The sequence below is a fragment of the Trachymyrmex septentrionalis genome, unplaced genomic scaffold (assembly GCF_001594115.1).
Source record: "Trachymyrmex septentrionalis isolate Tsep2-gDNA-1 unplaced genomic scaffold, Tsep1.0 scaffold62, whole genome shotgun sequence".
NCBI classification, from domain to species: Eukaryota; Metazoa; Arthropoda; class Insecta; order Hymenoptera; family Formicidae; genus Trachymyrmex; species Trachymyrmex septentrionalis.
The window spans coordinates 3,689,494-3,705,947 of record NW_017305800.1 but is presented as its reverse complement, the minus strand read 5'-3'; the positions used below and the strand labels follow the sequence as shown (position 1 = coordinate 3,705,947).

At 36.0% G+C, this 16,454-nt stretch overlaps 1 protein-coding gene across 8 annotated transcripts in view; it reads left to right on the top strand.

Moving 5' to 3' along the window:
• The window catches only part of LOC108752833 (four and a half LIM domains protein 2), a 132,137-nt gene that overhangs the window by 90,588 nt on the left and 25,095 nt on the right, over positions 1-16,454 (top strand). For 5 of the 8 annotated variants that reach the window (XM_018493956.1, XM_018493951.1, XM_018493957.1 and 2 more), the window contains 2 exons: positions 186-419; positions 1,199-1,408. In XM_018493956.1, coding sequence (XP_018349458.1) covers positions 186-419; positions 1,199-1,408 — 444 coding nt within the window. Of the gene's footprint in view, positions 1-185; positions 420-1,198; positions 1,409-4,446; positions 4,678-12,552; positions 14,322-16,454 lie in introns of those variants that run through there. The other 3 variants (XM_018493959.1, XM_018493952.1, XM_018493953.1) reach the window with 3 other exon arrangements.

Here is a 16,454-nt window from a genome sequence, read left to right as displayed (position 1 = left end):
ATATAGAAGCTGAAAAAAAGCTAACATTCTGCAGTTACTTTAGAGAAAAGTGAATTACTTGTTTGTACATATTTGCACAAGAAATTTTATTGACATTTACAAGTAGAAATATATTACAGCTTACGTAATATATATAATATAATAATATATAATATTAAGACTGATAAATAAATTATTTCTTGCAGGTGGAAGAATATTTCTCGATGCTACCGGAAATCGCTGTACCAAGACTTGGCACGCCTGGCGAACGGCACAGAGATCGTCAGTTAGCGATTCAGTTGCCTAAACAGGATCTAGCAAGGGCCTATTGTCGCCATTTGGATCCCAAACATGCCAGCAGCGCTGATGATTTCATGGCCGCCAGGAATGAGATTGCTCTGGACATCGGTAGTGTACAAGAAATTCTCGAGAGAGACCTCGTGAGTAAAGAACTGTCAGCTTTAATAGCAAGTAAAAGAAATTCTGAAAGTTAATATCGTAAGGAGTTTCAGGATTATTGAATACGAAATATTAATTCGTAATAAATTAATGAATATGTTTATTTATAATACTCAACATATCTGCGCTTCTCTCCTCGTGATTCAATTCTTCTCTGTCTCTTTCTTGATTTTCATTGGTTATGTTCAGTAAAAACAATTTAATAAGCACTTGCATTTCTTGGATTATAGATTTAGATTTAAATTGAGGTAAAGACTATTCCTCTAGATCTAAAAATATAATCCAATTAGTACAAAGTACTTACTTTATCTGCTGAACGCATTTTTTAAACATTGCGCGGCTATCGAAAACCTGTTAAAAATTTACAATTTATATACAATGTTTTATGATGTGCAACCTACAGCCTGCGGACCGCATGTTGTCCGCCTGTAAATTTTTGCGGTTCGCCGGATCATAGCCAAAAATAAAAAAATCATATTTTCCATTTTATGCAAACGAAATAAACATTACGACCTGCGAGATTTTATCTATTCCTGAAAATAATCCTCTGAAAATATAATCTTTAAAAAAAAGAATGCTACTGTTTTATGTAATATAAAATGCTCGACACTAGAATTGCTCACCAATTGCAAAATGAGATCTTTCTGTAAAATGAAAGAGTGATGAAACTTAGGAGATTAATATTGAGATTAATTCTGAATAGCAAACGACGTCCGCGTCAACAACGTAGAAGTTTCTAATATCCAGGCTTTTCTTTCAGGAGTGCGGCGTGTGCGAATCGTCCCTGAAATATGGCAGCCTTGCTGTGTCAGCTAGTAAACTGGGTCTCCTCTATCACCCGACGTGCTTTAGATGCGCGGATTGTAAAGAGCTCCTGGTCGATCTTGCTTATTGCGTGCACGACGACATGCTTTTCTGCGAGAGGCATTATGCGGAACAACTTAAACCAAGATGCGCTGCATGCGATGAGGTAAGTACCTACATTTATACTCATACACAAAAAAAGAGAGAGCCGTTTACATTACATATCAATAAATAATATTGGCGACTATTGCTGAACTCATGTATTCGCAAATTATTACTGAAAAACTTAAAACTTTGTAGAAATTTGTGGTACCTTGACTGATAACAATGTAATACGAAATTTTATGACTTGAAAAAATGTCTATATCCGCTTTGAAAATTATTTTAAATTTCATTTGCAATTTTATTGAATTAAAAAATTTACTTTGCACTTTAACTTTAACTTTAGCATTTATTTATTTTTTATTTTTACAAAATGTAGATTAATCCACTGTTACCGTATTTTTAAGATTTTTAATTATTTATAGTCAAATTAAAAAAATATATATATGCTTAGAAGGGACTTTCAATCTTTAAAATAACAATAACAAAGACATTTAAGGCTAATGAGAGTGAACGCGGAAAGGGATGCGCAAATTGTTAAATCAGAAAATTTATTTCACTCTATTTGATTTACGATGTCTTCTTTATTCAGAATTCTTGAATGTTTCAACTCTCTTTGGAGTCATCAGCAATCAGATATACATTCTTAATCGGTATAGCAATCTGCCAAAATTGGATTATTCACAGATTGCCAAAACTAAAATGAATTCTCGACAGACGCCAAACATGTCATAAAGATTTGGAATAATGTTAACATCATCAGTAATATTAATTATTAATTTACAAAGTAATATATATATATATTATACATGCTAATTTTTAGAATACATAATTGTTAAATTACAAAGTAATACCTTTCAATATACGACTGAATTTTTATAATTCAATAGATGTTGAGTTTGACATGTTAAGAGAAAACTATTTAATCCAATTATACGATGCGGAATATTGAGTATCTCAAACGTCAAATAGAGTGACGTGAATTTTCTGATTTAATAATTTGCGCATCGCATTTTCTTCCCGCGCTGACTTTCAGCCTTGAATGTCTTTGTTGTTGTTCTTTTATATTTAAATATCTTGATTTGATGTTTGATGGTTTATACGAGTTACACGATGTTCCATATAAATATAAATAAATTTTGAAGCCATGTATAAAAATCAAGTTCGATAACATTAAATTTTATAATATGCTAGTGTCAAAATTATTCAAAAGTTATGTAAATAAATGCATGATTAATATAAAAATAAGTAATCAAAGGCATTCGAGATACTTAAAATGTTTAATTAAAATTTAAGAAGACATTTGCTGTTCATATAAAACAATAGTGGACAATATCTAAGAACTAAGAACAAAATTATCGTTGGGCGTTAACGCAGGAAAACCGCCGAAGTAGTTGAGGTAGGTAATTGTCAGACCGCAGTGGTTAGCGAGTTTATCCTCAGCCATCTGCCTTACCGGCGACGGTACGTATCTACTTACAAAATGCAACGGCCTGTGTAACTGGAATTGGCACAGATACTTGCAAAATGCGTGAGCTCGATAAAAGCGAAATTGTATAAAAAGCTAAATAATACAAAGTATAAATGTATAAAGAATACAAAAATGAGAGATCACAATCGTAGTTTGATTTACAATTTAAAACTGTACAGAATCGATTATATGTAAACCGATATTATCATATCTGTATACTCGAATGCGCTCTTTCGCGGGATGTCGACGGAGTCGTCCTATCCATTTAAGGTATTCTCGCGACGCCGTAAGGTTATACCTCGTACCGTACATCATTTCGCCAGACGTTTATTACGCCGATGGCATTGCTTTTGCATTAAGAAAACCTGAAATCTCAATGACCCAAATATAAATTGTCGTCAAGGTTCAAGCCGAGCGTCTCGGCAATTTGGTTTCCAATGAATACATTTTCTCTAAGCTTCACCGCTTCTTCAAACTAATACCTGTTTGAATTGTATAATATATATGCAATTTTTTCAACGTAAACCCGTTAATTATTTGCGCTTTCTAATAAGTACAACATATATAAAATTCTGTTTATCGCGTTTGTTTATACATTGTATATTGCGAAATGCTACGTAAAATGGCACAATGTGGAAATAAGAGAAATGTTAGCTCTCTCTTAAAATATCTGAAGAATAATATTAAATGTCGCGCGATTACACGCCGTTGTTTCGCCTGTTGCGTAGAAACTGGGCCACTTTCGGCTTTATTTAGATGAACAAAAATAGAGATCGAGTAGGATAGCGGAGGAACATCATAGTCGGTTCATCACTTTTGGAACTGCGCAATGCAAATTATTCTGCGACAACATGAATCGTCGATTTGCGCCAAGATTCTGAGTTTTTCATTGTGATCCACCAAGCCAGTTGGCGAATTGTAATAATTTATACGAGGTATACGTGTAAATTATTATTAGAAATTAAAGTCGACAATCATATCTTCAACAATTTAGAAATATTACGTTTGAACTGAATTTTTGAAGAACTGGATTTATCGTAAACTTATTTACATCAGCTACAAATTATATTGTCATTTAATTATTCGTTTAAAAGTATGCAACCTTAAAAGGTAAAAAGTAAGCATTTCATTTTCTATCAAAAATTATTAGTGTATCGATAATGTAATTCGACGAAAATGAAACTTCAGATTGATTTAAAAAAAAATCAGTCATTAAAATAAAAATTCTTAAAGATATTCCTGGGAATTCCTTATAGAATAAAAATGATAATGTTACTTTATTTTCATACTTCTCTGAAATTGTTATGAATTATTATTACAGATTAATCCGTATAATGAAAATGATTGCAATATTGCTTGTAATTTATGGAATATAATTCTACGTAATTTATGTTATGTAACGTGAGATCCTTCGAGGTCGCAAAATTCACTGAAAATGTGAAAAGTGCCAGCGTTTCGCCACTGTTTCGTCAAGAAATATTGCCTCGAGTTGGTTTTAATCCAACCGGAAACCTCGCCTGCCGGTAATCTATTTTGATTCCTTGTCGAAGCTCCCACCACGATGGATCCAGAGACTGACCCGTTCGGGTCTTTTATTAGAGCCAGTCAGAGAGTTTCAGGAAGGGAACGAAAGACGACGAAAGCGCGCGAATAAATCGACGTAACATCCTTAATGCAGTATTAGGATTCGTACTTTTTTTTTTTTCATTCGTTTAAGAGAAAATAGAATATCTCTTTTTATTTCGTTGTCTAATAAACGAAAAAAAAAAAAAGAAGTAAAGTGACCGCGCCTTTTCCCGATACGAAATCCGTCGTGACGACCACGGCCTGCGGTCACTCGAGAAAGGTGGTTTTGGATTTCGGTAAGTGAAGTGCGCCAGCGCGTAGTCAGACACGGTTGCGCGATAATCGCTCGAGGATAAGTGTTTACGGGTCGGCTGCCAAGATGTCCGCAACCGCGAATGATCGGAAAGAAAAGTCGTCGCGTAAAAGTCACGCGGGATGGTAAGGACCTGGTGAAATGACCCACTCGCTAATCGATTTATGTCTGTATATCTGATAATAAAGTACGCAAACACTCTATTCCCCAGAACAGAGTACACATCCCCCCTCTCCCATTCGCACCCGCGCGAACACCTCGTAAAATTACGACGAGCCTGAGGATACAGAAACAATTTACACAAAGACAATTTACGCGACATATTTACAATAGTCGCGACGATGTGAATTAGAGATCGGTTCGTTTACGATAAAAATGATGTGATAATAAATTGTATAGTGACGATCGATTAAAATTGTATTGAAAATTAATATATTTTTTAATAACACGATTTAATTCGAAAGATCGTACGATATAGAGATAATTTATATCGGTGTAATTGCGAGATATTTACGATATAAATCGCGCAAAACGCGAGTATGTATAAATGGAGCTTTTATTTTTTTATAGGGAGAGACACGCGATTTTGTGGCACGGTTGAAACGTTCTGTCGAGACTTTACGAATGTTCTGAGCCTTTGAACAAGCAAAGAGCGGGTTTTATACGAAAATATGGCGTAACAATGACGCAACGTGTCGTAACAGCGTAAAATTCTGGCACATTGTCTATTTCAAGCGGACAGCGTTTTTACGACATGCAACTGCTGCATTAAAATCAATATATAAAGTTGGATCGGATTCGTAGGTTATGCTGTTTAATATTGCATTTTCTTGTATAGCTGAATTAACTTGAATTTTAGTTAGGCAATTGAGTATTAATTTATGTGTGTGTATATGCACTAAAAAATTGTTTTTAGAGACTTTAATATATAATAAATATTTAATTTAATGATTTATTTTATTATATAAGTACAGATATGAATAAAAATATCTCAATTTGTATTTATCAATTCTGACGAATAAATCATATAGATTTTCATATATTTGCGGCATAAAAACTTGAAGGCTGGTATTAGTTTCATGAGATAAAGTTTTTTTCATTTTAGAAATAATTTAAAATAATAATTTAAAATTAATACAGTATGTAAGAAAAATAATACAAAAATAATAAACACTTAAAACTATTTTTATATTTCACGTAAATTAATTGTAGTGCTTCAAAGACGCGACATTACACAGAATTCGTGCTAAAGTGATTTATCGAGCAGTCATTCCGTGTACCAATTTATTGTTGGCAAATTCATAAACTGAAAACATAACAGAAACAACGCAAACAAACAATTATGTACCAAAAATTTGTCGTTTTGTTTAGTTATAGTGCCAATTTTGCAAGATCGGGCTTTGCTTTTAGATGCGATTTATTATGATTTGAATCTTGATTAAAGCTTTTAGTAGCGAAAGATCATTTTTTACTTGTTCGTAAAAACTCGATGCCAACTCGAACAGCTAAAAATGTTCTATCTATCAATACGCTGATTTGTGTTAATTATAGTTTATTCACGATTATATAGTAATATAATCCATTTCTCTTGAAAAATTATGTTTTAACCAATATATTCGAGATCTAATTTGTTTTAAATTATTTAATTATATATATAATATTTATTAATATTTAAACGGACGATGAACTATTACGGTCGAGTTCGATATATAGTAAATGGCAATACCACTCCTCTGCAATAACAGCCAAAGTTTCGCAAATCGCTGATGAATGAGACATGTTTAACAAAAATAATTAGAATGTCAGTGACACTCGTCAGTAAGAAACGCTTTGTGATGGCAAGGGGTTGCACGTCTCTCGGACGCCAGGCATTCTAGCTAGGTCTTTGCACTTGACCATTTCCTGGTTGCCAGAGCTACGTCTCATCTTGATCGGTTAGACCGAGTCTGTCACTATTACTTCCGATACTTACTGATTAACAGTTTTCAGTCCGAGAAATATTTTTACGATGAATTAAAACTTTTCAACTAATTCGAGAATGTCTATTTTTAAATTGTGTGTGATTTAAAGCTCAAAATTTAGATAAATTACACTTGCTGCGGATAGCTAATTTGCTTTATCGCAAATGATTCCAATAAGAAATTTTGCGAATAAAAAATATTTACTTTTCGTTAAAGCTGTTCCAAGTCGTTTTGCAAAGAGTTATGCAATCCGATAGCATAATGGATTGCCCGGTCCAATAAGAAATATCTCGCGACAAAAACGAGTTCGCAGCAATGTACGACGCAATTTGGGTCACCGCGCCACCAACATATATTAAAGTTAAGATAAAAGAAACGGCGAAGAGCAAAATGAGTAAGATATATGGAAAGAGAGAAAGAGCAGTATATCAACGATTCTGTGAGTCGCGAAACGAGATCACGGCCGATTCGATATTATAGGCATACCTGGATGCCAAGCGGCAAGACGAGGACTTGCGGTCCTGAGGGAATAATCCTGACGGACTGGACTTTTAGTTCCGCCGTTTTAATCTAAATCGGTCGGCTCGCGAACGAGTTGCGGGGGCTTTTCAGATCCGGTGGCACGCTTTTCTACGACCGTGGCCACCGCCGTTCGATCATCGACCGAAATAGCATTGGCATTGTTCCGTTTCCCTCCAGAAGAACCGGCTCTCTCGGGTGCGGGCAAGGAGGTCGACTAATTTCGACCTCCACCGTCGCCATCGCCGCCGCCGCCGCCACCGCCGATAGGATACGATGTCGCGAGTACGCGTTTCTTCTACGTCTAGGTTACATACCAATTGCTTTTTTACGGTTCATCGATTAGCTATTATCTGCGAAAGGCGCGCGCACACACACGCGTGAGAAAGACCTGCCCGAATCTGTTCTTGGCTTTTACGGGCAGAGTCAAGGTCCTCCACTCAGCGAGTCCAATTTACTTTTCGACAACGTAGTAGTCCGAATTGTATGCTTAATATTTTAACGATTCACTATTGAGTATCATGACGCTATTTATAACGTCAAATTGATATTATCAATGATTTTATTGGTTGACATCTCATTTACTTCCTCCTCATATTAGTTTCTTTTGTTTGTTTTTTTATATCGCGCCTTTTCTTCACGTAATATCTAGTTAATGAAAGACCTGTTATACCGATATTATTATTATTTCTTAATAGAACGTCAAGATGCTAAAGATATAAAGATATAAATTTAATTTAGCGAGAAATTTAATTCATAAAATCGCTAATAGCAACATTTATTAGTAATAAAGCAATATATCAAAAAGTATGATAACAATGTGATTAACAGAGATAACAAAATAATGTGCGTTCCGAATCAATTTCAAAACCACCGATATATTTTTTATATGTAGATTGCGTAAAAAAATAAGATCTTTTACCGTATTTACAATAGCGTAACTGCATAGAGATTAATGTTGAGGCTATGCTCTTTTATATTGTGGATCATTTACTGAGTAAAAGATTTCTTAATTGTGATTTCTTAATTGCGTGCCAGTGGATACTCGAGGCGTCGGATAATCTGACGAGTAAATTCGCGGAGCGAGACGTCGCGTCGCAAGAGGCAGCGCCGATTTATTTTAGTTTGCATCCGATACGCTGTCGACGTATACGTTTATTTTCGGCGCTAGTCAGGGAAGTGGTCCGGACGGATGGATTGCGCAGTCGATGCTCCATCACCCACTCGTGTCTCGCGTGTTTCGCGATTCTTCATTCTCCGATTCGATTGCACGTCTTCGTGGAATTTTAATGGAGCGTATCGCGCTTCAACGAAAAAGCATTAATAAAATATGAATAAGAACTTGAGTCTTGAATTAAAGATATTATAAGTGTCCGCACTCAAAGAGGTGTTTAATTTTGAGATATTAAAATTTAATCTTGTCTCCATTTTTTAAATGCTTGAAGCTGTTTTAAACTTTTTCAATGAACAAAACACTATGTATTTGGATTTAATAAACACTAGTTTAAAACTAAAACATCTTTAAGTGTTTAAGGAACGGAGACAAGAATAAAACATTTTAATATCTCAAAATTAAACGCTTCTTTTTTAAGTGCTTATAAATATTCTAACAAATTAATTAAAATAATATTTAAACAATTATTATGTAATATCTATTATTAAAAGTTATTAAAGTATAACATTATAATTTTTTTTTTCAAATTATTTCATTATTCTTTATTTATTCTTTTTATTGAGAGATTTTCATAAATTTAGCAGTCCTTGGCGCGATTATTTTTTATTGGAAGTGCGTCTGCAATTTTCTGAATTTATTTATCAAGGAGAAATATAGACAGATAATGGGAAAAATGTTTCACATTTATGATATTTATTATCTCAATACTTATCCTAACATCTTTAAAAAAATGATTTTTTAACATGATATCTTAACGACTTTCAATAGCATTTATAGATAATATATATATCATATAAAATTACATCAAGAAAAGACTGAATCATATCCTACGTAAAATACGTGGTACTTAACGTTGCAAAATTTATTCGTTGTTAATGAAATAAAGACGAGATTAACATTATCTTAAAATTAGCGATACAAATGCATCATTCAAATACAATGGCTGCATTCAACAAAGAAACTCAATCAAAATAAACACTCAATGATTCCTCAATACAATTAGTTTTTGCCTTTAGTTTTTCGCTGATCTGGTAAGTGTAGGAATCATATTAAAGAATCATTGATCAGTTTTCTTTGCTGAACACAGTCAATATTCGGTATTAATTATTTGGGTATTATTATTTAAAGGATTATTCGAAATCTGTATATCTGATATTTCCAATAAGTCGAAATTTATTATTCCTTATTTCTCACTGAGAAATTCGCTTTTTGTCGAAGCGTACTTTTTTTTGACATTAAAAAGTCTTTGAACGTTGCGCCTGCTATGCCGAGTAAAATATTTCTGAATATCGCACGTATTCGATTCGTCGATGAGACAAAGCATGTTGACGGTTCAGCACGTGTTCTCGTTGTATCTGCATTTTTGTCATATCGTTATCTTGTTTGCTCACTTGCGTCGCGACTCGGACGCGATAAATTGGCGAGTGACTGCGTAGGAGACGCTCATCTCTTCCGTGAAATCTGACTTCCTTGGATTTCGTCACGTTCGAGTCGGCATCGCATCGCGCGAATGTAGATCATCGAGGCTTCGATAAGAGGCTCGATCTGGGGCCGCCGCACCGATATCTTCTCGTTGGAGGCACGCCAGAGCGATGTACCGCGCGCAAAACGCGCGGTATCGGGAATCGTGAATCCTGACGTTGATCCGTACGAACCGATGAGGTAACCGAAATAAAATCTATCGGGTGACGCCAGAAACTCACTCTGTTCTCGCGCTTACCACAACCGGCCATGCATAAATATCGCCCGGCGCAATGCGCCTCTAAACGCCGAATGTACAGAGCGAGCGTCTCTGGCGGATCGAATACAGAGCCTGCACGCAGAGCGAGTTTAGAATTGCAATCAAAATTATTCCTGATCGTGTTAATAGTCGCGCGAAATTCAGCTTCTACTTGTTGTTTGCGTACGGAAATGTGTATTTTCCTTTTCCTCCAATAAATTTAGAATTGTTTGAACTGAACGAATCGAGCTCTATCTCGAGGTGTATTTTGTTTGTTTCAATTTGCACGCGTTGAAAGAAAATAGATGGAAGCTCTTGCAATTAATAAAAATGCGAGAAAGACTTTAGATGCTTCATCATCGACGTAAAGCGATGTAACAAAGAATTATCGTTATATTATAACATATATAAAACTGCATGCAGGATTATTGCGAAGTTAATTCTTACACTTTATGTTCCATTAACGTTGCAATAATGTAATGGAGTCTTTATCTTAATCTTACCTCGTGATAGAGAAAGGCGCAGTATCCAAGAGATTACAATTAAAGTTAACCGACTCGAGCGAAATCGACCTGAGCTATCAGACGATCGGAACTCGAGATGAATCAGTTAATCATTAGTGGCTAAGAGCCAAATTGATGTATCACGTTCGTCAAAAATATATTAAAAATTTTGTTTACCTCCCTGAATACGTCAGGTCTGCTCTTCTGGCAGCGCCATACCGAAATTACCGGCGTCATCACGTGGTCGAAATATTCGGGTCGTTCTAACGAACGAGAGTCGCATTCGATGCGTTCGCATTCAAACATCGGTGAGTTTGCTTTTCTCTCGTTAACAAGCCGCGATTATTGAACGGATACGATCAATGGTCAACGATATTGGCAACCAGCGTGGCAGCAGCGGCGACCGCTGCCGTTGCTGCTGCGGATCAGCATCGTTAATTATCATCCGCGCTGATCGATCGCACCGTTCATCGTATCGTGCATTAAGGATAGGGATTCGTGTTCAGGGACATTCGGGCTAACTTTAGCCTTTAGCCGGGCCCCGCACGTCGTATCCGACGTTTCGCGACGTCGACGTCGACGTCGAGACATAACGAGCCGACGGCCACCAGCCTGGCCAGCCGCTTTTGCCCGCGGAAAATAAAACAGTGCTTCGGCCGCCATCCGGCCGCATGGATAAGCCGATAATCGTGTGATCGGACATGATCCTCGCGTTCGGGTAGCCGTTGATTTGTTTCAATACCAAGCGCCAAAAGGGAGAGAAAGGAAGGAAAAGCAGGAGAAAGAGGGGGCGAGAGACGTCGCAACGCGTCTTCGTCGACGAGTGGAGAACGTTTCTTGGTGGTGGACCAGAGTGACGCGTGGGTGGTCCGGCCCCCCTCTTAGAATCACGTAATCGTCGTCTGTCTTCTCGGTGATGTCACCAACACCAAGAATTACTACCGTGCTTACGAGAGGCCGGTGCTCACGTCGCTGAGGCCACGAGGTTGCCTCGCGCGAAAAGTCGTAAGGCTCCCATCCGGATAATGCTTTCAGAGAGAACTATCAGAATACCGATGAGATGAATCTTTGGAAGGATGCAGAAAAGTATCCCTGAGAACGTTGTCTAACGTGGAATTTCAAACCAATTGTATCTCTCTCTCTCTCTCTCTCTCTCTCTCTATTTGAACACAGCTGTGAGAAATATCACGAAATCTCGAATTTATCTCACGTTGGGATTCTCGTTGAATATTCCCTCGGGAAGACATTGACATCAGGCGAAGAATATCTCGCTGGGATTCCTGTGCGAATGCGAAGCACAATACAAGTGTCGCGATTTGGATTTTCGCGCTCGATTACGGCGTGTGCCAAAATTATCCTTCATCGATCGGAATGCAGAGTATTCGCACAAACTTGTAAGATTGCAAATTCCGATTATATACGCAGAGAGAAAATTTGTATGTCGCGCGGTGAAATCGTGACTAATTTGAAAGAAGGCAGGCGTGTTACTCCGAAGACTCGTAATAATCTTCAGCGAATTGACGCTCTTTCTTTCTCTCTTTCTTTGGTTATGTGACAACAATAATTAGTTAACAATTTCTATCGAGACAGAAAGAAATTAGTAAATCGCGTACAACGATCGGTAGAAAAGAACCTTTTGGTTTTACTTAAAAAAATTTAATCGAAAATTCATATGTTTGTAATTGTTAATAAAAGTCTCCTAGTATTGGTTTTGAATGACGTCAGTGAAGTTAATATTAGCAACGATGCGATCTTATTTGATGAAAAGTGAAGAATTAGATCATCTTTCGAAATGCTGCCAGAATGTAATTATTTATAGCTAATTGAAAGTACGAGATTACTCATATGTATTAGGCAACGAGACAGCGAATATAACCAGTAATCGATATAAACAAAATTGCAATTTCAATAATCGTAGAAATTCCTGTAAAAAAAGTCTTGTCTTAAATGTATTTAAATTTCTGTCTCTACAAGATAAGCCTCATAAAATTCCACATTCAAAGATGAACCCAAGTATGAGCATTCATAAGATAACTTGAATCATTCTCAATAATTAATTCGAAGATGGGTTTATTGCTATCGGTATTGGTCGGCTGCGTCGGCGTCTTGGAGCTGCTGGCGTGTCTACGACACGCATCTGACAGCGTAGTGATTAGCATCAATCCGCCAACGCCGTGCCTCTCGTATCACGAACCGGCTAACAATGACATTCAGAGCATTCACGATTCGCTCTGCAGTTTTAGTCACTCGACCGACGTGAGACTTCCTCGTGATGCTAAGCATAAACTCGAAAATTTGCACGAGTACAGTCTGAGAGTGCGAAGCGAACTCCGATCTCTGGATAAAAACTTCGACGGTACCTTATCGGAGTGCAGCACCAGATATTTGCTTGGCGGCTCCAGACCAGACTCGAGGCTCAGTCCGGATTCAAGGCTTAGCCCAGACTGGAGCTGTCTCATGCGAGAAGACGATGAAACGTGGATCATCCAAACCGATCGATATTATAACGACGACAACGATGATTATAACGAAACGAAAAGATTCTTGGAGGAAATCAATACGGAAATTCGACAAAGCTTACAGCAAGTCGTGCGATCGCTGGCCCCGCCAGAGCCAGAGAAGTATGTCAGGATACCTACACCGATCCCGACGTTTGCTCACGACGAAAACAAAATCTCTGTCTCCTCAAGCGAAGTGGACACGTCCTTCGACAAGGACTCAGGCAACGATGCGCCCACCATGAGTTCCTTCGATAGCTTTCCGATCATCAAAAGGTACAACGATTCACAGTCGGCTTCGTCAGTCGACGAATCTGATCACGAGGAGAAAAAGATCGCGCGAAGAACACCGAAGAAATCTTCCTCCAAATCTCCGGATTTATCAAAGAAATCGAAGAATGTCGACGTTTCCAAAAAAATTAAGAAATTCTCAAACGACCTTACGAAAATTGACTCGACTGCCCAAAGGCCAACTATCGAGGAGATTGAAAAAGAGAAAAAGACTTTCGTCAGCCAGAAAAAACCGAAATCCGGTAAATCCTCCACGACGATCTCGAGAAAACCTACCAAACTGAAATCTAGGAATGCGGAGATCAGTAAATCTGCAGAAAATTTGAGCACGAAGAAGTCGAAGAAAGATCCGGAACGTCGCAAGTCTGACATATCCGTGCAGACGGTACACGATTTATTGCGGGATATGTCAACGAACACGTCTCCAACTAACAGCCCATCGTTATCCAGATCGGAGAGTAAAAAGAGCGTCTCGGTAGAAGTACAGACTGTTTTGGAGGAGATGTTGTTGGATGACGAAGCCTTAGAGGAGCTGGTTAACAATGTCATCGGACTCTCCGAGAGCAGAAGGGATATGTCCTTCCGAGGTAGCTCCGCTAGAAAGTCCTTTAAGAACAAAAGGTTTCGGTCCAGCTCGAGAGATCAGTCGGATGATCAGGATAAACAGATTTATACGACAACCAATGCAGTCACGTCCGTGGAAAGATCGCGGAAAAAAAAGACGAAGGAGTTGAAAGTATCAAGTTTCGAAAACGCCAGCGAGGGGGACCACGAAAGAATCAAAGACGTTATTTTCGACAATTCGAAAGGGTCGAGCGTTTGGAGGAGAAGAGAAGACTCGAGATCGAAATCATCGCTCGAAGAGGATGATGATGAATTCGTGGACGCGGAGGATGTGAGTTCCGGAAGACCACTTATACAGTACACAATCCCTGACACCGATCAGAACAAAGCATTCTGGGTAATACTCGAAGTCATGCGTTTTATAATTGCATAAATTCTTAGTTGGAAATAATCCTGTAATCATTATTCGGATCTAAGATGACGGAACTGATACAGAATAATATAATATTTCAAATTTTTATTCTATACTGTAAGATATATGAATTCTAATTTATTATCCAAATTTAAAAGATTAATTGTTATATCTTCAAAGTATACAAAATTAATTAGAAACATTGAAATTATAATAAAAAATATTAATAGTTGCTAATCTGATTAGAGAGCAACTATTAATATCTTTTATCATAATTTCAATACTTTCAATTAATTTTTTATATTTTACAGATACGATAATTAGATTTTTTAATTTAGTTTTTCTTCGTGAACAAATAATAATCTGCACCTATATTTTTATATATCAAATTTTTTCATTCATTTATAAAAAATAATAAATTACAAATTTATTTTACATAATTCGATTTTGAATTATATAGATATTAAGAAAATAATAAATATACTCCAATTTAAAAAACCAATATCAAATAATTATTACGTTTCTATATTGAACTTTTTAATAGTTAATCAGATTCGTGCAATTATAAAATTCTCAGCTTCTGTTAATACACTACAATATGGTAATTCTTTTTATAGCTCAGAATCGATCTCTAGAATACAATAACAATATGCAAAAATCTTCAGCAATACGTGAGTACACTCGCAAACGATATAAAATTCATTTTCACTTCCATAATTATGTTCTTCAAGATACTGCAATTGAATGAAAATATGGAAAATTTTCGAACAATTAGATATGATCGTCTGATGTATAAATCGAAAAATATATTTCAAGTGATAATCATAATTTTAATCTATGTAATTTAATTATTTTGTCCTTCTAAAAATCTTCATTAATTTCGATCTTTATGAGAAACATTTTACATAATTAATTTTATTCTTTGTTATTTTCTAATTTCAATTTTCATTTAATTTCATATAATTTTTATAAGCTTCATTTAGTTCCAAAGTTAGTTACTGTTATAAGATATTATGAGAAATTTATTTAAGGGGAGAGGGGTATATGAATATAAATGCTTGTAACTATGTACCTACGAATAAAACATTGTTTGTGACAAAAATCAAGTAAAATGTTCTCATAAAGTAAGTTAGAAATTCTTTCAAAAATCTAATAACAAAAACATAAAATAGAAAGAAAATAATTATCAAAATAGCTTAAAAAGAAAAGGCTGAGATTAAACGAAGTTAATAATTATTCTATACGTAAATTATTAAACATGGAACATTTTTTATGTATTTATTGAATTAAAGTAGTTTGTATTTGACGAAAGCCATTTACGTTAGCTATAAAAAAAAATGTTAACTTTCACTTTTGACATTACAATCGAACAGTGGATGTAGCTATTGCGGATCTTTAATCTGTATGAAATGAGTTAAAAAAGCGGAGATTTACGTACAGTTAGAACATTTACGTGTTACGTTCAGAAACCATATATTTATAGCCACAAGCAGATTTCACGAATGGAGTCTTTTAATATCTATCGTTATTTGACGACTAAAAATAATCTTCGTTGATCGTTGGTTTACTTTATTTCGCGCGTCCAATGTGTCAATAAACGTTATTCGACAAGGCAGGTTGGATGAACCGGGCAGTTCATTAACTTTATTTTTCGTACTCTACTGCAAGGAAAATCTCCTTCACGTTCGGACATACGGCGCGTGGAATCTCTCGCACAAGTTGCTTCCGATCTTGCGCAATACTTGTTCCCAAAATATTTCGAATATTTGGCTACGCAAAGCAAGCATTCGTTACTAAAGACTCCCACGCACTTCTCTACTGTCAGACATATTCGTCCACTTTCGTGAAACTAGTAGCCAAATATTGGCATTACAACTGTCCAAATATATGGAAATCTAATTGATTGTTGAATGTAATTAAAGCATATTAAGTTTTTAATAAATGTAAAGATAAATATTTCAATTATCTCTCAGATTATATAATTGCAATATACCATCTCGAACATGTAAAATGTTCATTTCAAAATAATCGGTGCGGAGTTTGCTTGAATTGGAAATTGTAAAATTTACACACAAATATTATTTTTCACACCAAAACCTGTTTCGAAAGGGAAGAAAA